At 43.0% G+C, this 22,146-nt stretch overlaps 1 protein-coding gene across 4 annotated transcripts in view; it reads right to left on the bottom strand.

Annotated features, from left to right (window-relative positions):
• Positions 1 to 22,146, bottom strand: part of DPP6 (dipeptidyl peptidase like 6) — a 609,699-nt gene that overhangs the window by 47,673 nt on the left and 539,880 nt on the right. For all 4 annotated transcript variants that reach the window (XM_081932663.1, XM_081932661.1, XM_081932662.1 and 1 more), the window contains 5 exons: positions 18,220 to 18,258; positions 13,385 to 13,492; positions 10,907 to 10,998; positions 7,499 to 7,546; positions 3,377 to 3,495 (listed from right to left, as the gene is read on the bottom strand). In XM_081932663.1, the coding sequence (XP_081788789.1) occupies positions 3,377 to 3,495; positions 7,499 to 7,546; positions 10,907 to 10,998; positions 13,385 to 13,492; positions 18,220 to 18,258 (406 nt within the window). The remainder of the gene's footprint in view (positions 1 to 3,376; positions 3,496 to 7,498; positions 7,547 to 10,906; positions 10,999 to 13,384; positions 13,493 to 18,219; positions 18,259 to 22,146) is intronic.

The following is a 22,146-nucleotide window of genomic DNA, read 5'->3' on the forward strand; positions in this document are numbered from 1 at the left end:
CTTTAGGCATGGGCACGCTTGATGGGCGCTATGCGTGCATGCGCAGAAGCAAAAAACAAGCCTACAACACCACAGATAGAACCAGTTCGATGGTGTGGGCGACCAAGTTACTACCTACTCTGCCGAACTGGTCCGAACCGGTAAGAACCCACTTCTGAGCTATTCTATACCAATCTTTCTAAAGACATTTGCATGCTCCCTTGAGATCTATGGACTGTATTTTCTTTAGTTATCCTACATTTATATAGCTGTTTTCATCTCACAACCTGTTTTCTGCTTTTGCACAGTCCTTTCTAAACTGAGGAAAACCCTGGCGGGGGGGACGGGACAATTAAGGAAGCTTTAAAGAAATCAAGCTTATCAATTAATGTGCAGCCCTTCTGAAATATTGTTCCACTACACTGCAAAACATTTTCCTTGCAAACATTCATGTATTTATGGTTTCCCGAGTAACAGCCAAATTCAACACCTCTAAATACTGGGAATACAAAATGCTTTTGTGTGTACACATGTATGTTACTTCCAGATGAATGTAACCTTGCAATCAATATTTCTCTCTCTCTTCTTTCATTCAGTGATTGACCCTTTTCCCATCTCCCACATTTTAATATAGGTGTAAATGTACCCACAATTATATTTCATTTGATGTTGGCAGAAAAGAAAATCCATACTGTGAGAACATACAAAATGATAGCTTTTTCTAGTCAAGCATTCAGTTGCTCAGGGAATGGCCAAAAAAAATGCTTTTAGATGATGCTTTGTTTGCATCATTTAAAAGACTGATTAATAGTTAGAAATAATATTAAAATTATTTTATAAGTCTAGACTTTTCTTTCGCCACTACTTTTCACTTAGTTACATAATGGTCGCACTGCAATGGTGCCGTTTAAAAGAAATGCTATTTTCCATCCATCTATCACCCACATAGATCTGGGGCCAAAGGAAACAATTAAAATAATTAAATTTTAATTAAAATTTTAATTTTATTGAAAATTTAATTTTCCATGTTTTTGGAAAATCCTGTTTTTGCCTTTCCAAAGCACTGTGAGAGTCTGCATGCCTGTTTTTATTTTTATTTAAAGGAGTAACAACAGAGTTGGGCAGCACATAAAATTTAAAAACGAATAAAATAAAATAAAGCCAATAAAAATCACGATAATGAGTAATCGGTATTCTGGGATAACTATCAAGAAACAAAAATGTGGGGAAGGTTTTTTTTTTAAACAAAGGTGATAAGGAAATAATTGTTTTATTCTTTTTGTAGTAGTTAAAAAGAAAAAAATAAGCTCTCTTCTTCAAATATTTTCAAAAAATTTCAGAGAAACAAATATTTTCCTACATAACCAACAATAAAAATGCTCCACAGTCTCCATCAGGATATCTTTCCAGCAATGATGAATGATTTAAAAGAGCAGCTGGAGATATGGAGATCACACGCAGCCCCTGGATGCTACAAAGGGGCTAATTGGCAAGAGCAGATCTCCCCTCCCTGCGGCCCCCCCCTCCCACCCCAGCATATGGCTTCCGGGATCTCTTTATTCGCTAGGCCATGAATTATGGATCACTTTAATGCATTGAAATCTCATATACCAAGGCCCTTATTATCATACTAATAAACAAAGACGCCAGGAGCACTTTTCAATCCCTGGCTGTAATTAAAAGCTGTGTGCTGCCAGTAATATTCTCCGAGTCAATAACAGAGACAAATGTTTCTGGCATTTGCTGGGGATCACAGATTTCTTTTCTTTAAGGTCCTAAATGGTGTTTTTTTTAGCTTTTAAAGTAATGGCAAACACCCCCCCCCCCCCATACATATTCATAGCTTTGTACAGGGGTAGCTGCAGGGGGCTGGGTCAAAAAAACTCAAGATGCTATGGAAGTCCTCGCCATTTTTGATGTGTGTCACCAGAGCATCCTTGAATTTTTTCAAATCTCTTCTGCAGACTTTCTGTCTGTCTGTCTGTCTGTCTGTCTGTCTGTCTGTCTACATCTATCTATCTATCTATCTATCTATCTATCTATCTATCTATCTATACACACACACACACACACACACACACACACACACCATATTTTTCGTAGGATAAGACACTCCAAAGTATAAGGCACACCTAGCTTTTGGGAAGGAAAACAAGAAAAAAAAATCTGCCTCTGCCTCCCAGCAATTTGCCTCCTTGCAGCAAACAGCAAACAGGCCATTTCAGTTTCAGTTTCAGCACAGTCTGATTAGCACAAACAGCTGATTGTTGGTTCAATCAATCAGCTGCTTCAGGCTGCAGAGATTGCCATAGCCTATTGCTGCCTCTACACGCCCAATTTTTAGCCTCTGCATCCTGTTTTCAGCCTCTGCATGCCCCATTTTCGTCCTCCATGCTGCCCATTTTCCGCCTGTCCTGGGTGGAAAATGGGACACAAGGAGATAGCAATAGGCAATGGCAATCCCTGCAGCCTCAAACAGCTGATGGTCGGGAGGCCAATCCAACCGACAATCAGCTGCTTGTTAGCCAGGAAAGCCAGATGGGTGATCTTGGAGCAATCCTTCTCACACACTAACCCACCTCACAGGGCTCTTGAGGAAAAAATAGGAAGAGAAGGTCATGTTGAATATCTATGGAGAGTCTCAGTCGTCCAGGTCTTGGTTGTCCCAAAGGTGCTTTTTCAAGAAGCAATTGGACTTTCTGTGTTTTTGTTGAAGACATTTCACTTCTCATCCAAGAAGTTTCTTCAGCTTCTCATCCAAGAAACTTCTTTAGCTTCTCATCCAAGAAGCTTCTTCAGCTTCTCATCCCAGAAGTTTCTTCAGCTTCTCATCCAAGAAGCTTCTTCAGCATCATCCAAGAAGCTTCTTCAGCTTCTCATCCAAGAACTTTCTTCAGCTTCTCATCCAAGAACTTTCTTCAGCTTCTCATCCAAGAACTTTCTTCAGCTTCTCATCCAAGAACTTTCTTCAGCTTCTCATCCAAGAACTTTCTTCAGCTTCTCATCCAAGAACTTTCTTCAGCTTCTTGGAGAGGTGAAGAAGCTTTTTGGATGACAAGCAAAAACTCTTCAAAGAAAAACCAGAAAGACCAGTTGCCTCTTGATAAAAAGCACCTTGGGGTCGTGTTGAATAGGTTTTCACCGCCTTATTTGTAAAAACAATAAAGGCAGAATATAAACGAATACATAATAAAAGTGTGAGGAATGGTTTTAAATCACTTTTTTTAGTGCTGTTGTAATTTTGAATGATTACTAACAATTGTAAGTCAAGGACTACCTGTATTCATTTGTATTCCATTTCTTTCCCAATGATCTCTGAATGAATATGCACTTTTTTGTGGTATCAACTTTTTTACGGAAAGCTTGAAATAAATTGATGATTATGCATAATGCTTACCTTCACAGGTCAACAGGAAATATGCCATGTTGTGGCTGAATGTTGCACAGAAGTAAGTGCAGTTGTTAATCAAATCACAAGAGAGACATTGTCGGTTGAAGTTCCCCTTGGTGCTTGCACTGTAACAAATAAAGAAAAACAAAGAGGCTTAATTATCAAAAAGCAAAAAAGGGGGGAAGAGTATTTATTAATGTTTGATCTAATCAAGGAGGGAAGCAACCTAGAACTAAGGAAAAATTTCCTGACAGTTAGAATAATTAACCTGTGGAACAACTTGCTTCCAGAAGTTGTGAATGCTCCAACACTGGAAGTTTTTAAGAAGATGCTGTATAACTATTTGTCTGAAGTGGTATAGGGTTCCCTGCCTAAGCAGGGGGTTGGACTAGAAGACCTCCAAGGTCCCTTCCAACTCTGTTATTCTATTCTGTTCTGTTCTGTCTATTCTATTCTAGACCCCAAAGTGATTTATGCCTCAAATTCAGTCTTCCCCAATCTGATTCTATCCAGATGAGTTGCAATCCCCGTGGGCTGGGAATTCTGGGAGGTTACAGCCCCACATATTTCAAAAGGTGTGGGAGACTAAACTGGATAAGTAGACAGTATTGGGCCAGGTAGGTGAACAATCTCTCAAAGTGCAAGGCAGCTTTCTATGTATTCCTAATGGCTAGATTCATTCATTCGTTCCTTCATTCATTTTTTAAAGTTTTATCCTGCCTTTATTACTTTATCAGTAACCCAAGGCAGTGAACATACCTAATACTTCCTCCTCCTCCTGTTTTCCCCACAACAACAGCCCGTGGATTGAGCTGAGATTGAGGGAGTGTTCCAAAGTCATTCATCTGGCTTCCATGCCTAAGGCAAGACTACAACTCACCATCTCCTGGTGATTGGCTCACAGTCACCAGCTGGCTTTCCTGGCTAAGGTTAGACTAGAACTCACTGTCTCCTGGTGACTCGCTAGAACTCACTGTCTCCTGGTGACTCGCTCAGTCACCAAGCTGGCTTTCATGCCTAAGGTGGAACTAGAACTCACCATCTCCTGGTTTCTAGCCTGATGCCTTCAATACCCCAAATCATCCTGCCAGCCATCAACCTACAGCAACTGAGCTAGAGGAAGACTGAGATGATGAAAGCTTTTTAAAGTTTTAGGTCTAAGCAAAACAAATTGGCAGATGATACAACAACATAATGATTTTAAACCAGAATTATTCTTGTTGGGGATTTTACCAGAAACCTATAGTAAAGAAAATGTATCTTTGATTATTCACGTAATAACTGCAGCTAGAATTGTATTTGCACAAAATTGGAAAAGTGAAGAGATCGCTAGAGATGAGAATGTGATTAAAAAAATATTAGAATGTGCAGAAATGAATGGATTAACACTGGTAATTAAAGAAAAGGAAGAATCTAACTATTATAGTATATGAGAGTTATTTTATCAATGGTTAGAGAATAAATATGAAAATTAGAAATGAAACTAGAGGAGTGAATAGGGAAACTGTATTAATAAACCCAAATAAATTAAGAAGGGGATTGTTATAATAGTATATTATGTATTAGTATCAATTTAAGAATAGATAAAATAATGAATATGGCTGTAATTTTAATTGTTATTGCACAAAATATTTGTACTCAGACGACACACTGTTTAATGAAAGATGGAATGTTTATATTAAAATATAATAAAAAACTTAATTTAAAAAAGAAGAAAAAATTGCCTTTTTAAATAAAAGGATTGGAATTAAGATTAAAATCTAAAATGAAAGCAGGCAAGTACTGTGGGTGAAAGACATAATTATATATCAAGTGTGAAAAAAAGTAGTTTGGTTTTTCAACCTTGGTGACATTCAGGTACGTGGACTACAACTCTCAGAAATTCCAAAATTCTGGGATTTGAAGTCTATGTATCTGAAAGTTGCAAAGAGTGGAAAAGACTAGTGTAGTGGATAATGTGCTGAATTAGGAGTTCGGAGACCCAAATTCTAGGCCTTCCTTAAGCACAGAGGTTGACCCTTGACTGACATCCAAAAAAGGGCTATTGATCAATTTGAACTGGACCAAAGTGGTAGATGAAGGTTAAAAACATTCAGGGAAGACACTTCATCCCACAGTTGGGCTCATTTGTGCTGATATAAAAAGAATATAACAAATGAAGCAGTGCCTGCTGGGAGCACCAGGTGCTGTTCCAGTATGGTGCTCTGGAGGGCCCACCTGCCCTCCTTACCTGTGTTTGAGCCAATTTGGCATCCGTGCATGCACATGGAGCATACGGCGCCTGCGTGATGCTCCGCCGAGCAGCTGGAGCATCATGGCGGTAAGAACACATGCACGCGCTGCGTGTGTACATGTGGGGGATGGCCGGCCCCGTTGCACCCTACCAGTTGCAAAGGGATCCGGAACCCACCACTGAAATGAAGGCAAACATACGTGTCCCAGGATAATGCTGCTGTCAGCTTCTGCTTCGCTTGCTTGCTTTCGGCTGCCATGGAAACGGGGTGTGTGTGAGAGGGCATGGTATTTGGGATGGAAATAAGTACAGGAGGATTTGTCAAATAGGGAGTTTTGTTCTCACCATCGTCTGTGCATGCTGATGGCCAATGTTTGGACCTGGTCAAGGCCAACTGTCCTGCATACCAAACTGATGATGCTACTTGGAGATGCAACCCACATGACACCTAAAGGAGATGCAGATTGGGCAATGGGAAGGGGATTATTGGAGGGAGGGGGCTGGGCAAAAGTTTGATATGTTTGATTTCACACTTTTCTGCCTCAGACCTTGCTTTACTTCGCTGCTCTCTATTCATAACTAGTAAAAGTACTTTTAATTCCACAAACATTGGAGTGAGAGGTTTCTTTCTTGGTTGCTGAGGGAGGCATGCTTGACAGCTGCAGGATCCAATCTGTGTTCGTCACTGGGCCCAGAGGTTTAATCTTCTGAATTTTCAGATCAAGCAAAGCTAGAGAGAAGTTCTCAGAGGATGGGCCCCAGTAGGAGCCCTAAAGCTCGGAAGACTAAACCTCTGGCCCCAGTGACTCAACAAGATTGGATCCTGCAACAATAAATATCATTCTGCGACAAGAATCTGATTAAAACAATGAGAAATCCAAGAGCTGCGTTTGAAATTGCCTTCTTGGGGCACATCTACGCACTGAATCTTGATTGATGCATCGACCAGGGTCCCAGGGGTGGGCTAATGGGTTCAGGCAATCCTGTAGCTAGGATTCTGCCCAGTTCGGCAAACCTCCGAATGCCACGCCTATCCCTCTCCTCCCAGGAGTCTCCACGTGGCCCGTTTATCATGCCAGGTAAGTGCAGAGCCTGTGTGGAGGCTTGGGGAGGGGTGGGAAATGGGCCTACCGGAGATTCCGGAAGTCCAGAAATGACCTGTTTCTGGCCTCTGGAGGGCCTCTTGGAGCATGGGGGAAGCATTTTTCACCCTCCCGGAGGCTCGAGGAAAACCTCCAGAGCCTGGGGAGGGCAGAAAACACCACCACCACCCCGCCATGGTGTAGGAGGCCGACTAGGCCATGCCCACCCAGCAACGGGGCAGTGAACCCGTTGTTGCAATTTTTGAAGCCCACTCCTGCCAGGGTATTCTGGATGGTTTACATGTGGAATATGAAGGTGACTGCAGATCTTTTAGGAAGGACTTCTTCAACACCTGCCATCTGAGGAGATGACAGACAAGCATAACCTTTTCCGCATAATGAAACAAACAAAAGAAGAACAGTGCTGTTGGCTGTAGCTCATCTGCCTACGATGCTACAAACACCAGTCATTTGGGAGGTGATGTCATAATATCCTCTTAAAGTTGGTGGATAAACGGGAAAGGCATTGCTATGTTGTTTATCTTTAAAATGGATTTGGTTCTCTTTAAAATATTCTGTGTTGGAATGCTTCCTTCCTTCCTTCCTCCAAAGTAAATACATAAATAAATAAAAACAAGAGTCTTTTGAAGACAAAGACAAAAACAAAGAACACAAAGACAAAGACAGATAAATCATAATATCCCCAAAATAAAAGTTGGGAAGCTGACAGCAACATTTTTTTACAGTCTAAGTGGCAAGAGTCTTTTTCCCAAGAATAGTCAGAAAGTTATCTTGGTATAAAACCAATCATACCTGTATAAATGCCGAGTCCTTGGCAACTCTTCTGTGCTGAGGAAATAGCTAAAATAAAACACACACATAATTTTTAGGAGCAACATTCCACCGATGTGAGTTCCCTAAGCATATATTTCTTTTAAAACAGAAGTGAGAAATGGCTGGCCAACATTTCTTATGTGCCAGAAACATTTTCTGAAGTGTTTGTTTCTTGATAAAATCTACATTCCAGGTTGCTTTTTCTTAGGAAAGTCTCTAGTCCTCATGGCTGGGAGTTTGGAAAAAAAAAGTGGGTGATTTTAGGTTTTCCCTTTCTTCAGTACTTCCCAAATGTTCATTTCTGTCTCCCGTTTTGTATAACTATTTCAAACTTGATTTCATTGCCGGCCACATCAGGGTTGTGTTTGATCTCAGGGGGGGTGGGGGTGGAGTGGGGGTGGCCATCACTTGTTTCAGGGGCACCTGTGGTGGCCAAGGGCAGGACTTCCCTCATACCTTCCCTCCCTCTCATTATAATCTCTCCTTTCCTTCCTTCCTTCCTTCCTTCCTTCCTTCCTTCCTTCCTTCCTTCCTTTCCTTCCTTCCCTCCCTCCCTTCCTCTTCATTCTCCTTTCTTCTTCCTTCCCCTTTCCTTATTTTTCCTTCCTTGCTCTCTTCCCATCTTTCCTTCTTCATCTTTCCTCTTTCCCTTTCTCCTTTCCTGTCCCTTCTTAGATGCTCAAGTGGAAAAGGGGGAAACATTTCTCCTTCTGCTTTGCTTTGCTTTTAGTTTGTTTTCCTAGCCCTTTGCCAGGGAAAATGGAGTCTGAGGGGGTGGGGGTCGCATACGCCCACCTGCAACCCTCTGCCAGCAAAATTGGAGCTTGGCCCCGTTTTCGCCCGTGGCAGCCTCCTGCAGTCCTCTGCCAGCGAAAACAGAGCTCAGGGGGCCGCCCAAACTCCGTTTTTGATGGCAGACCTTTGTAGGAGGCCATTGCAGCAGAAAATGATGCCAGGGGAGGCTGCATGGAACCCCTCCCCACGAGCTCCATTTTCTCTGGCAGAGGGCTGCAGGAGGCTTTCACAGCCAAACATGGAGCCTGGGAGAGTCGTGTGCGGCCCTCTTGAACTCCGTTTTTGCTGGCAGAGGCAGTGCGGTGCAGTTCTTTGCTGTTTCCAGAGTGGCCTCTCGGACCAGCTCTAAGCACCCCGCAGGCCTTGAATTTGTCACCCCTGCTCTAGCGGTTTATATGATAGTAAAAAAGATAGAAAAAGTGTAGCTGCAGGTGTTCCTCAACTTATGACCACTTGTTTAGTGACTGTTCGATGTTACAGTGGCACGGAAAAAAAAGTGGCTTATGACCAATCCTTCCACTTACAACCATCACAGAATTCCCATGATCAAAATTCAGGCACTTTGCAACTGGCATTATTTATGATGGTTGCAATGTCTGTCCTTCTGTCCGTCCGTCCTTGTGTGTGTGTGTGTGTGTGTGTGTGTGTGTGTGTGTGTTGATCGCCATTTGTGTCCTTTCCAGCTGGCTTCCAATAAGGAAAGTCAATGGAGGAAGCCCTGCATGCAATACAACAACTGCAGGACTCACTTAACAACTGTGGCAAAACAGCAATGTAATTGGGGTGACTCACTTATCAACTCCCTTACTTAGCAATGGAATTTCTGGTCGCAGCCTTTGTTGTATATCAAGGACTTACGTGCATTGCTTAAACTGTAGCATCATTTAAATTCACTCCATTCTATCTTCATTGAGCCTCTCTGTCTACCAATGCTCCGTTTTCTAGCACCCTACCAAATTGTGCTCCTGATTTCTCTATATTGCATTTTCTAAATTATGGGTCTATATGGATGGTTGAAATCATAAACTCTTCTTCTTCTTCTTTTGTGTGGCTAAAGCTGTACTTGGATGGTAGCTATTTCACATTTGAGGGCAACATATCCATGAACTATATTTGAACACATTTGTCAAAATAACATGGAAATCAAGCAATTAAATATAGTCACGTGCAATTATGCTTTCCAAATTAGTCACGGCTTTCCAGCTGTCGGATGAAACTGACACAGAATCTCAATGTTGATCAAAGCGACAGAAAAATAACATTTCCATTGTACCGATTTAAACTGCTGCCTTAGCAAGATTGATGTTTCAGCAATGAATCGTCTTTAACAGCTCTCATTCTTCTCCCCAAATTAAGGCATTTCAGACACAAGGAATTATATCATCCAACGCATTTTAATACAACTTTTAACAAAAAAAAAAGTCTGGAAATCCATTACATTTTCTTTTCTGACAACCGGATCAGTTCTGCACAAAGATCAAAGGGCAAATAAGATATATCCAAAGTGCTTCTTTTATTTGAAATGTCACAGAATAAAAAAAAAATGCATGTGTTGCAAGTGAACCCAGAGGTCATAAAATCCAACCCCCTGTTCAATGCAGGAATTTGCTTAGCCATTCTAGGGGAAGAGGTCTTCCAGTCATCATTTAAAAATCTCCAGAAAATAATATTTATTGCTATCACATAATTCCTCCTAAAGTTCAGTCTGAATCTTCCTCTTATTAATTCAATTTATGGGGCTTAACTTGTCCCAAAGCAGGGAATTGATCCAACCCTTTTACTATGTTAGTGTTATATAATGATAATTGTATAACTAATTGATATTTTTAAAATGCTTTTGTAATGTAAACTTGCTTCTTCCCTCAAATTATTGCTCATAGGGGATGAATTCCAGGATAGAATTAACCCCATAAGTTGAATGCAATGCAATTTTAATGAAGTCCTAGATTGCATTGGCCCGTTCAGCTGCTCGCTCATTTTCTTGTCCACTACTGTCAATTCAGATCTTCCCATTCCATATGCATTAGAAATTATTTCAATGGCCCTATGGAAACAGGAGGGTCTACATAACAACCTGTGATTCCTATGCTCATTTCACAGATTGGGACTTTCATCACAACCAAAGTAAAACCAATACACATTTTTGGCTTTCAGCAGAATGCCAACTCATAAATTTGCCATGGTGAGGAAATGGGAGGAGTGCATTCCATGCATACTTTTGGCTAGAGTTGGATCTCAGATTACTACAGCAGGCTTGGGAGGGGTGCGCCTCGTTGGGAAATGTGATTTATGACATAGACTGGAGGGGGAAGGGAAGGAACAGGGGTAAAGTTCAGCTATAATTCAAATGAGGCTCAGATCTGACTTGCAAAGAGGTCCTGCCAAAATGGTGATCCTAATAAATGACTGGATTTCTCTTGAAACTTGGCTCGAGGCTAATGAATTAATTAGGGCATCTTTTGGAAAGCTGACTGACACAGATGCTTTCCACTGATCATGTTATCATATGTAAATCAGTGATACAATACCGCTGACTTTGTTAAAGGGGGAAAAAAAAGATCAGCTTCCTTTACTGCAAAAAAAATTACTTACATTTTATGCTGCTTCTCATCATAGCCCAAAATTTTGGACACATCCCAGTCACCCGATGTAATAGACTGTAAATTGTCATTGCTGCTATTGGGCTGCCAAGAAAAAGAAGAAAAGCAGGACTTCAGAAAGATTTAGCACACAACCTCTTATCCCTGAAAATTAGATTTACCTTTTTTTTTTACAAACACATCCCCTGAAATTTTCTACCGCAGTCTGAAAAATAGCATTATGCAGTCTATAACAGTCTTAAAATATAAATGCCATGTAAATAAAGGGCCTTGAATTTATGCCTGAAATAAACATATTCCATATTCAAGAGCAGGGGTGTCAAACTCGATTTCATTGAGGGCCACATTAGGGTTGTGTTTGATCTCGGGGGTCCTGGGTGGGCGTGGCCAGCTCAATGTCACTCGTTGGGGCAGCTGAGTAGCCTGAGCATTCGGCCAGCAAAAACGGGCTCTCGAGCTCCGTTTCTGGCTGGGACGGCCTCCTGCAATCCTCTACCAGTGAAAAAGGAGCTCACAAGGGCTGCAGGCAGCCTTCCCTAGCTCCATTTTCACTGGCAGATTCATTGCGGGCCAGTCCTTCACTGGAGGGCCTCAGAAGCCTGGGGGCAGAGTTTTTCGCTTTCCCTAGGCTCCGGAGGCTTTCCTCGAGCCTCCAGGAGGGCGAAAACCTCTTCCCCCAGGCTTCTGAGGCTCTCCAGAGACCAGAAACAGGGCCATTTTTGGACTTCCGGAACCTCCAGTAGGCCCGTTTTCCCCCTCCCTGAGCCTCTGCCCAGGCCCTGCACTTACCTGGCATGATGAATGGGCCACATGGAGACTTCTGGGAGGGGAGGGGTGAGCGGGGCCATTCAGGAGTGAGATTTGGGGGTTCACCGAACCACGCAGAATCTTTGCTAGAGGTTCACCTGAACCTGTGCGAACCCCCAGCAGCCCCATTCCTGGTAAAGATAGTACTGTAGGCTCAACTGGCAGAATTTTGAATCCGGATTGTAAGTTCCCATTTTTGGGTTGATTGTAATTTTGAATGGTCACTAAACAAGATCATAAATTGAGGACTGCCTGTGTAAGCTCAGGGAAATATCTGAAGAGCAACCCTGTTATAAAAACTAAAGCAGATTTTCTTGGGCTCTGATACTTTTTGACTTTCTCAAATTCCCAGAAATAATATTTAAATAGCAGCAAGAGAGAGGATACTAAATTCACATTTTTGTTCTAATTATGCCCCAAATTCAACAGCTTTTTTCCGAAAAAAAGAGAGACTATTTGAGTCTTACTTGATGAGATCCGAGGACCATCAACCAATTATTAAATTTTTAACACATTAAACTGTAGTGCCCCTGACTGTTCTTTACATAACTTAACATACACATTTTTGAATGCATTAATAATTGGTGAGTTCCACTGCAAAAGTCAGAGAAGTGGAAAGAATTACATTACAGTTGCTACAGTGGTTTCAGAAGTGTGAATAGTAAATTCTATTAAAATGGGAACAAAATACATTTGTTCACATTTTCCTCCCAGGATGGCTAATCATAATAATGTATTTATTCTACTTTGGCATTTGTTGTATTTTTGTCTCTTCCAAGAAGCTTATAGACTGTGAGTCCTAGCCCCTACTTAGGCATGAAAACTGGCTGGTGACTTGTGGTAATTCCTCTTTCTCTCTCAGCCAGTAGTGGGTTCCTCTCCCTGTCGCTACTGGTACACTGCGCACGGGGCCGGCCAGCCTGGTCGTGAATGCATGCTGTGCATGCACGGACACTCCACCACCCCTGCGACACCCAGCTGCTTGTCGGAGGTCGTGCAGGTGCCGCACGCTATGCCACCGTACGGTGGCCGCTGCTCCCGGCTACTACCAGTACGGCCGTACTGGGCCGTACTGGCTGAAACCCACCACTGCTTTCAGCCCTATGTGGTTTTTGAGGAGAAAACCATGTTCATCAACTTATTGAGAATGACTGTCATAAATCATGCTGGGTGCTTAGCGGGTCATCATGTGTTCATCCTGGGTTTATGATTTTTTTGGGGGGGTGATTGTTAATTAAACACTGATTGCAATGGGCATTTTTTTTGGTGAAAAACTAGAAGCAAATTTTGGGAACTGTGGGACATTGCAAATGGCCATAAATAGTTGCCAATGGCCTAAAATGCAATCACATGACTGTGGGAGAGAAAGAGAGTGAGCTTTGGAACTTCAAATCTGCATCATAAGTAGTTTTTTGGGGGTTGGTTATGACTTGGGTCACTAAGCGAGGACTACCTGCAAATCCTTCTGGTCAACAGGGCCTTCAACTTCCACCAGTAACAAACCAGCTTTCCTTCCACAAAACTTTGGGTCATAGTCTGATATTGCTTTGCTTGGGCAGAGGGCATTCTGAGCCTGATTTAGCTGCAGACAATCTATCCTGTCATAAGAATTTAGGCATATTTATTTTAATCTTACCCACCTGCTCCACAAAAGCAGACTCACCTGAGATGATGACATGGCAATATGGTAGAACTCGCCTCGTCCCCCTTGGGGAATGGCTCGGACAAAAAAGAACTTCTTGCCATCTTTAGAAAAGATGGGCTCTTCATTCTGCAAAACAAGGAGAAGGTGCAAATGAAGTTTATAAGAATGATATAAAACAGGTAGCAAGAAGGAGAGGAGAGGGGAAAGAGGGAGAGGGAGTGGGGAGAGAGAGAGGGTGAGGGGGAAAGGGAGAGAGGGGAAAGGAGAGAGGGGGAGGGAAGGAAAGAGTGGGGAGAGGGAGGGAGAGGGAGAGAGGGGGAAGGAAAGAGAGAGGGAGAGAGAGGGGAAGGGAGGGAGAGAGACAGGAAGAAGGAGAGGGAGAGAGAGGGAGAGGGGGGAAGAGAGATTCATGTCAAATGCAGCAGAGTCAATTCTCATTCTTTGAGAATGTGCGTCTCTTCCGTGGTAGCTACAAACTGAACTAAATCATCATGCAATAGAGTATCTAAGGATCCTGCTCTAGCTACTCATTAATAAAATAGATCTGGTTTTCTTTTTGATTTTAGTAGGACCCTTTATCAAAGGAAGGAGCCCTGAAGAGATTTGAGGGCACCTGAAGCACCTTGATCTTCAAAGATGTTGTCTTCCGGCCAAATTTTTTAAAAGCTTCAGACACACGTACAGAGGTCTACACAGAAATAGCCAGAAGACACCTCACATCTACTTTAAAGGAGACTACAGTTCCATCCTCCATTTCTGACAAAAATAATGTGCTAAGAGCTGTAGTTACTGGACCAAATTTGTTTATATTTTAGAGGTTGCTGCTAAACCTTCTTTGCAAAATCCAAACACATGCAGTGTTTTGACACAGTCTTGGCAGAAGCAAGAAACAGACTCCTTGTCATGAAAAAATCCCTCTATTTACCTCTTGTGAATTCATTGCATTCACCCACTGAAAAGTCCAGGCAAGAGTCCTGCAAGGAGTTAACTGTAGTACAGACCTTATCAGTTCCTTGCGATAACTGCAAGGTTATGAGCTCCTAGCTGGAAGGCTGAAAATTAAGTTCTGGCAAGCCATCTTTGTGGCACAAAACACAATGAGCAAAATCTTCAGAAATACAAACTGTTGTCTCCTATGACAACCACTCCCCTTTCCTTCTGTTTATTTCCCAACCAGGGAGGGGCCATTCAGTGTCCACTTGTACTTTGTTCTCTGAGCCAACTCCTTGTCCTCCATTGTTCACCTCTCCTAACCACTCTTTGCATATGTGCATCTGGAACAGGCCCCAGCTGTTTTTCCTCCTCACTCATATTAGCCTCCAAAGGCAGCTGTCTCTCCGGTAGCTGGGAAATGTCAGAAGGCCCTGGCTCTATCTCTCCATCTGATGCAGATCATCCACCAGAGCCTTCCCCAGACTCCAATATTCACCCAAATTCCTCCCCAACTTCGTCATTGTCGGAGTCTGCTGCCAGCAGAGCTACAACATGCAGTAATTTTTCTTTGGCATTCAAGGCATCAAAAAATGAATGTGTGAGTAGTAGCTTGGGTTGCCGATCCCAAGTTTCATAATCCCCACTCAGGAATTGAGACATCTCAATGATTCGCAACCCTTAATGAAATACTAGTTGTTGTTGTTACTGTTTTATAAAAATATTTCAAATGAAAATGCAGCATATAGATAGTCCTCAACTCACAATAATTTGTTTAATGTGTGAAGCTACAACATCACTGAAAAAAGATTTATGACTGTTTTTCACAGTTATGACTATTGCAGCATCTCCATGGTCATGTGATCAAAATTCAGACAATCAGCAGCTCCTTTTTATGTCGGTTGCAGTCAGGGGTGGGTTCCTGCCAGTTCTAACCTCTTCTATAGAAGAGATTCTACAAATCTACAGTGCCGTTTAGAACCGGTTCCAGCTCCCTCCCCCCACCTGTCCACACATCATCAAGATGAAGAGCGAGAGGAGGAATGCTGGGAGTTGAAATCCACAAGTCTTAAAGCTGTCACGTTTGAACACCCCTGGGTTTTTTTTCCCCTAAAGGGTTAGGGGTGCAAGGGTCTTATAACTTGACAGCTTTAAGACTTGTGTGCTTAAAATGCCAGAGTTTCTGAGCCAACATGACTGGAGGAGGAATTCTGGGAGTTGAAGTCCACAAGTCTTAAAGCTGTCAAGTTTGAACACCCCTGGGTTTTTTTTTTCTAAAGGCTTAGGGGTGCAAGGGTCTTGTAACTTGACAGCTTTAAGACTTGTATACTTCAAATGCCAAAGTTCCTGAGCCAACATTCTGGTTGCTAAGCAAGTGCGTTGTTAAGTGAGTTTTACCACATTTTACAACTTGGCCACGCCCACCCGGTCACATGGCTGGCAAGCCACTCCCACCTGGTCACATGGCCGTCAAGCCATTCCCACAAAGCAGGCCACACCTATAGAAGAGGTTCTAAAAAAATTTGAAACCCACCATTTGTTGCAGTGTTCTGGACAGGGGTGGGTTGCTCCTGGCATTATTGCCGGTTCGGTGCGTGCAAAACTATGTGCACATTTGCACAAAAATAGGTCTGCACGTACGCAAAATGTAAAAAAAAATTTAAATTTGTACAATTACGATTGTTCTGCGCATGCGCAGAAACGGAGATCAAGATGGTGGCCCCCATAGAACAACATGTTCAGGGCGTGGCAGGCTTGGTTTGCTGCTGGTTCCAGCGACCCAGGCCACAAACCACTACCGGTTTGGTTGAACCGGGTCAAATTGGTAGGAACCCACCTCTGGTTCTGGAGTTATGCGATCACCTTTGTAACTCTTGTTCTGACATGTAAAATCAACGGGGGAAGCCAGATGCATTGAACAGACATGTTACTCATTGAACAACTACAACGATTTACTTTACAACTGTGGCATAAAAGGTTGTAAAATGGGGCAAACCTCACTTAACAAATATCTCAGCTAGCATTTTTGGGCTCAATTGTGGTTGTAACTCGAGGACTACCTGTAGTAGAGAACATTTGAGATTACAATCAGCTCCACTTCGCGTAGATAACCAGCTGCAAAGCACCCATAGCACAATCATATGACCATGCGGGTATTGCAATGATTTGCAATTTTGACTTCAAACTGTCACTATGAGGCAGCAGGTAGAGAACCCCCCTACCTGATGGGTATAGGAGCCCCCAGACTCCTTGATAAAAGGCTCAATTAGGTCTACATATTAAAAGGACTTCTGTAGCTTGCTTAAGAGGTATTACAAATCTTACTAAAACATAAGTTGCAACATGCTTCACGAGTTGGGCACAGAAGGAAACAGATTGAAACTGCCATTTAGCGTATTAATAAACCTTAGTATCGAGAGATTGCTAATGCTAACTTTTTCACTTCTCTTTCTGTAATCTTCCAAAAGTACATTTCAAACATATTACTGTAAAATGTGCAATAATGATGAATCCGATATGTAAACTCCCCTTGCACCTCCTTTTCCTAAGAAGAACACGCCTGTGTAAACCCCCTGAATCCAGGTGGGTATAAAACCCCTGTCCTGGGCCTACCCAGGGCAGTTCAGACTTTGCTGTGTTAACGCTCTGAACTCTGATGCATCAATAAACCTGTTTTCTCTTGCACCTTGTGGTCTCACGCCCCATCTCTGGCTGACTGAGGTTTCTTGCCCCACTTTGCCGCAACAACTAAGCAAGTGGCCGCTAAGCAAAGACTACCTCTATGGGTCACGGAGAACCAGTTTAGTGTAGTGGAGAGGGCATCAGGCTAGAAACAGGAAGTTCTGAGTTCTAGTCCTGACTTGGGCACAAAGCCAGGTGGCTGACCTTGGGCCAGTCACACTCTTTAAGACCCAGGAAAGAGTTAATGGCAAACTGCTTCCAAAATCTTTCCAGGAAAACTGCAAGGATTTTTCCAGGCAGTCACCAGAAGTCAAAAACTTGCTCAGAGGCTGTGTATGTTTGAGTGTGTTTCTGCCCAGCCACTGCATTCATATTTGATACCAGTCTGTAGAATACATGTTATCAAAGAGATTTTATGAATTTCGAATATATAACTGGAAAGTACATCAAATATTCCAGCTCTAATGTTTATATAGGGACACGGTGGCTGAGTGGCTAAGATGCTGAGCTTGTTGATCAGAAAGGTCGGCAATTCAGCGGTTTGAATCCCTAGCATCACGTAACGGACTGAGTTCCTGTTACTTGTCACAGCTTCCGCCAACCTAGTAGTTCGAAAGCACGTTAAAAATGCAAGTAGAAAAATAGGAACCATCTTTGGTGGGAAGGTAACAGTGTTCCGTGCGGCTTTGGCGTTTAATCATGCCGGCCACATAACCATGGAGACGTCTTCGGACAGCACTGGCTCTTCGGCTTTGAAATGGAGATGAGCCCTGCCCCCTAGAGTTGGGAACGACTAGCACATATGTGCGAGGGGAACTTTTACCTTTACCTAATGCTTATAAAGCATTAAAAGGAATGCAGAGACTTCTAGGGGAAAGTGTCTCCATTAGAACCAATCATAACATTGATCTCCTGAGTTGTGTGATAGGATCAAGATCAATTTTCAAATTGTGCATTTAGAACAGCAATTGGATTGAAAATAGTTTGCTGAACATTTGAAAGCTCTGTGGCTGTTTTCAAACCTTTGCAGTTCTCTTTACAGAATGAAATCAAAACGCTTTCAAAACCACAATTAATCTGCAACGAAGTGTGAGTTTATATTTCTCTTAAATCTTCATATCTGTATAAATATAATCCTTGCTGTAATGAAAACAATATAACATTTCCATTGGTGAAAATATTATTTTCTTTTGTAAAGTCAAAGAACACTGATCCCATTAAAAAAAAATATCTTCTATTACCTGCCGATGTAGCCAGGCTGTGCTTTCATCCTCATGTTTCTGAAACGAAGAAACATAATTAAAGTATTATGCTATATTTTGCATTTATTATATTTTACTCATCAGTGCAGAAAGCAATTTGACTCCCTTCCAACGGCGAATGAGCAAGAAGAGATTAAACATCTGAGCAGGCTTTAGAGGAAGGCAAATACTCAAGCTATTCTTGGTCTTGACTCTTGTTAAACTAGTGCTGTTCCCTAGTTAAACAAGGGAATGCATTTACAGCTCAGCAGTTATCCATGGAGATATTTATTTATTTAAAACATTTACACAGCGACCTATCTTATAGACAACTCAGGGCAGTTCCCAATCAAAAATAAAAATAAACATAAAAACCATATTACAACGGTGGTGAAATTCAATTTTTTTTACTACTGGTTCTGTGAGCATGGCTTGGTGGGTGTGGCAGGGGAAGGATGCCGCAAAATCTCCATTCCCTCTCCATTCCAGGGGAAGGATACTGCAAAATCCCCTTTCCTTCCCCACTCCAGAGGGATGAATACTACAAAATCCCCTTTCCCACCCTACTCGAGGGGAAGGATACTGCAAAATCTCTATTCCCACCTCACTCCAGAGGGATGAATACTGCAAAATCCCCATTGCCACCTCACTCCAGAGGGAAGGATATTGCAAAATCCCCTTTCCCACTCCACTCCAGAGGGATGGATACTGCAAAATCTCCATTCCCACCCCACTCCAGGGGAAGAATACTGCAAAATCCCCTTTCCCACCCTACTCGAGGGGAAGGATACTGCAAAATCTCTATTCCCACCTCACTCCAGAGGGATGAATACTGCAAAATCCCCTTTCCCACCCTACTCGAGGGGAAGGATACTGCAAAATCTCTATTCCCACCTCACTCCAGAGGGATGAATACTGCAAAATCCCCTTTCCCACCCTACTCGAGGGGAAGGATACTGCAAAATCTCTATTCCCACCTCACTCCAGAGGGATGAATACTGCAAAATCCCCTTTCCCACCCTACTCGAGGGGAAGGATACTGCAAAATCTCTATTCCCACCTCACTCCAGAGGGATGAATACTGCAAAATCCCCATTTCCACCTCACTCCAGAGGGAAGGATATTGCAAAATCCCTTTTCCCACTCCACTCCAGAGGGATGGATACTGCAAAATCTCCATTCCCACCCCACTCCAGGGGAAGAATACTGCAAAATCCCCTTTCCCACCCTACTCGAGGGGAAGGATACTATAAAATCTCTATTCCCACCTCACTCCAGAGGGATGAATACTGCAAAATCCCCATTTCCACCTCACTCCAGAGGGAAGGATATTGCAAAATCCCCTTTCCCACTCCACTCCAGAGGGATGGATACTGCAAAATCTCCATTCCCACCCCACTCCAGGGGAAGAATAGTGCAAAATCCCCTTTCCCACCCCACTCCAGGGGGATGGATACTACAAAATCCCCATCCGCACCCTACTCCAGGGCAAGGATACTGCAAAATCCCCATTGCCACCACACTCCAGGGCAAGGATATTGCAAAATCCCCATTGCCACCACACTCCAGGGCAAGGATACTGCAAAATCCCCATTGCCACCCCACTCTGGGGACAGCCAGAGGTGGTATTTGCTGGTTTTTCAAACTATTCAAAATTTCTGCTACTGGTTCTCCAGAACCTGTCAGAACCGACTGAATTTCACCCCTGAACCAAATGCATACAGACTAAAACCTGGCACCAAGTCTATCTGCTGACATACAGTCACCTCATTTTCTCCCAGTGTTTGGGGGGCAAAATTGGGTCTTTAAGGCTTGACAGATGGCTAGGAAAGCGAGGGTACACCAAACATTAAGGGGGCAGAGTATTTCAAAGAGCAGGGACTATCATGGAAAAGGCAGCCTTCCTAGCTCTTATCATATGGCAATATTGAGAGGAAGGGTCTAGAAGTGTGCCCACCGTACGTGGGTGGGTATTCTTCAAGAAATAAGATCCTGCAGATAATCTGACTTTGTGCCACGTAGAGCTTTAAAGGTGATAGATAATCACCTTGAAGTGCCCCCAGAAAGAAACTGGAAACCAGTGCTGCAGAGGTGGCTTCCTACCAGTTTGGCCCGGTTCAGCGGAGTAGGTAGTAACTCGGCCTGCCACGCCCCTGAACTGGTTTTCCCGGCGGCACTATAGGCACCACCATCTTGTTTTCTTGCTTCTGCGCATGCGCAATCATTTTGTATAGTACTGTGCATGGGCGCATAGCTCACATCAAGCGCGCAGGGGGCACATCCCTGAGCGAACTGGCAGTAGCAGCATCCAGAACCACCACTGTAAGTGCTGCTCATACAACAGAGGTGTAATATGGGAAAACTAGGTTCACCCATCACAGCACAGCACATCAATTTACGACCACGACTGAGCCCAAAATGTATGCTGTCAAGTGAAAAATTTGTGAAGTGAATTTGTCCCGTTTTACTACTTTTCTTGCCACCTTTGTTAAGTGAATCACTGCAGTTGTTAAATTAGTAACATGGCTGTTAAATGAAACTTAGGTTCTCCACTGACTTTGTTTGTCGGAAGGTTGCAAAATGACTCCTGAACACTGCAGCTGTCATAAATATGAGTCAGTTGTCAAGCACCTGAATGTAAATCATGTGACCACTGGGATGCTGCAATTGTCATAAGTGTGAAAAATGGTCATGATTCACTATTTTCAGTGCCATTGTAACTTTGGATGGTCACAAGACGAACTGATGTAGGCCGAGGATTACCTGTACTATGTTTTGGATCAGTTGAAGTTTCTGGGTGGTCTTCAGGAGATGCTTAAGCCAGTAGTTTTGGTTTTTTTTTTTTTCATTCAAAGTGTCTTATTGTTTGAGGAATTAGAGAAACAGGCAGACTGATAGACAGTCGCCTTATGGAAGTGAACCAACAGCATCTGATCTGGATTTTCTCCAATCCAAACTTTGACCCAAATCTATTTTAAAAAGATCTAATTTGGTGTGGTAGTGAATGACATTTTAGGAAGAGCATCAAATCAGCTGGGTGGCCTTGGGCCAGCCCTTCTCTCTCAGGAAAAAGAGAGGAAGAAGACAAAAGTAAAGTATTTCTGAAAATATGGCCAACAAAATTGCACCATGTGGTCACTAGGAACCGAGGATGATCCAAAGGATCGTCACAACAGCAGGTAAATAGGGCCGCTGTAAGAATGGATGTTTGCATGGAGGACTTGATTCCTATCTCACAGGTGTGTCAAACTCAAGGCCCGTGGGCCAGATCCTCTGCCAGCGAAAACAGAGCTCAGGAAGGCTGCGGGAAGGCGAGCTCCATTTCCAGCTACAACCGCCTCCTATAATACTCTGTTAGCAAAAATAGAGCCATTTTTGCTGGCAGAGGGCTGCAGGAGGCAGTCGCAGTCAGAAACGGAACTCGGGAGCCCGTTTCCCTGGCAGAGTGCTTGGGTGACCACAGGCGCCCCCAACACAAATGACATCGAGCTGGTCACACCCACCCTGGTCCCCCTGAGGTCAAACACAACCCTGATCGAGTTTGACACTCCTACTATATCCTATCGTTGCAATGGCTGAGGTCCGCCATGTGATAAAAATGATAATACTTAATCCAAACACTGGGAGTTAACACAAAGATATGCTTATCTTTCAGGGGTTGGATTGAAAGGTACACACGTATTTTTCACGGGATGGCTCCTTCCTAAATCTCATGTACATCCTTTGGAGCAGAGTGCAAATTACAGGAAAATCTGCAAAGTAGGGGTGATTTATAAAATGGAGCTTCCCCATCACAAGTACGTTATGCTGGTGGTCATAAAATGACTTTATGACCCCTTTTTTTACGGTGGTTGTTGAGCAAACGCTGCAGGTGTAAAGCTGCAGTGTAACGTGCCCGTGAACGGCTAACATTAACAGGGTTTGCTA

Source organism: Natrix helvetica, assembly GCF_964273705.1.
Source record: "Natrix helvetica genome assembly, chromosome: Z".
Lineage (NCBI taxonomy): Eukaryota > Metazoa > Chordata > Lepidosauria > Squamata > Natricidae > Natrix > Natrix helvetica.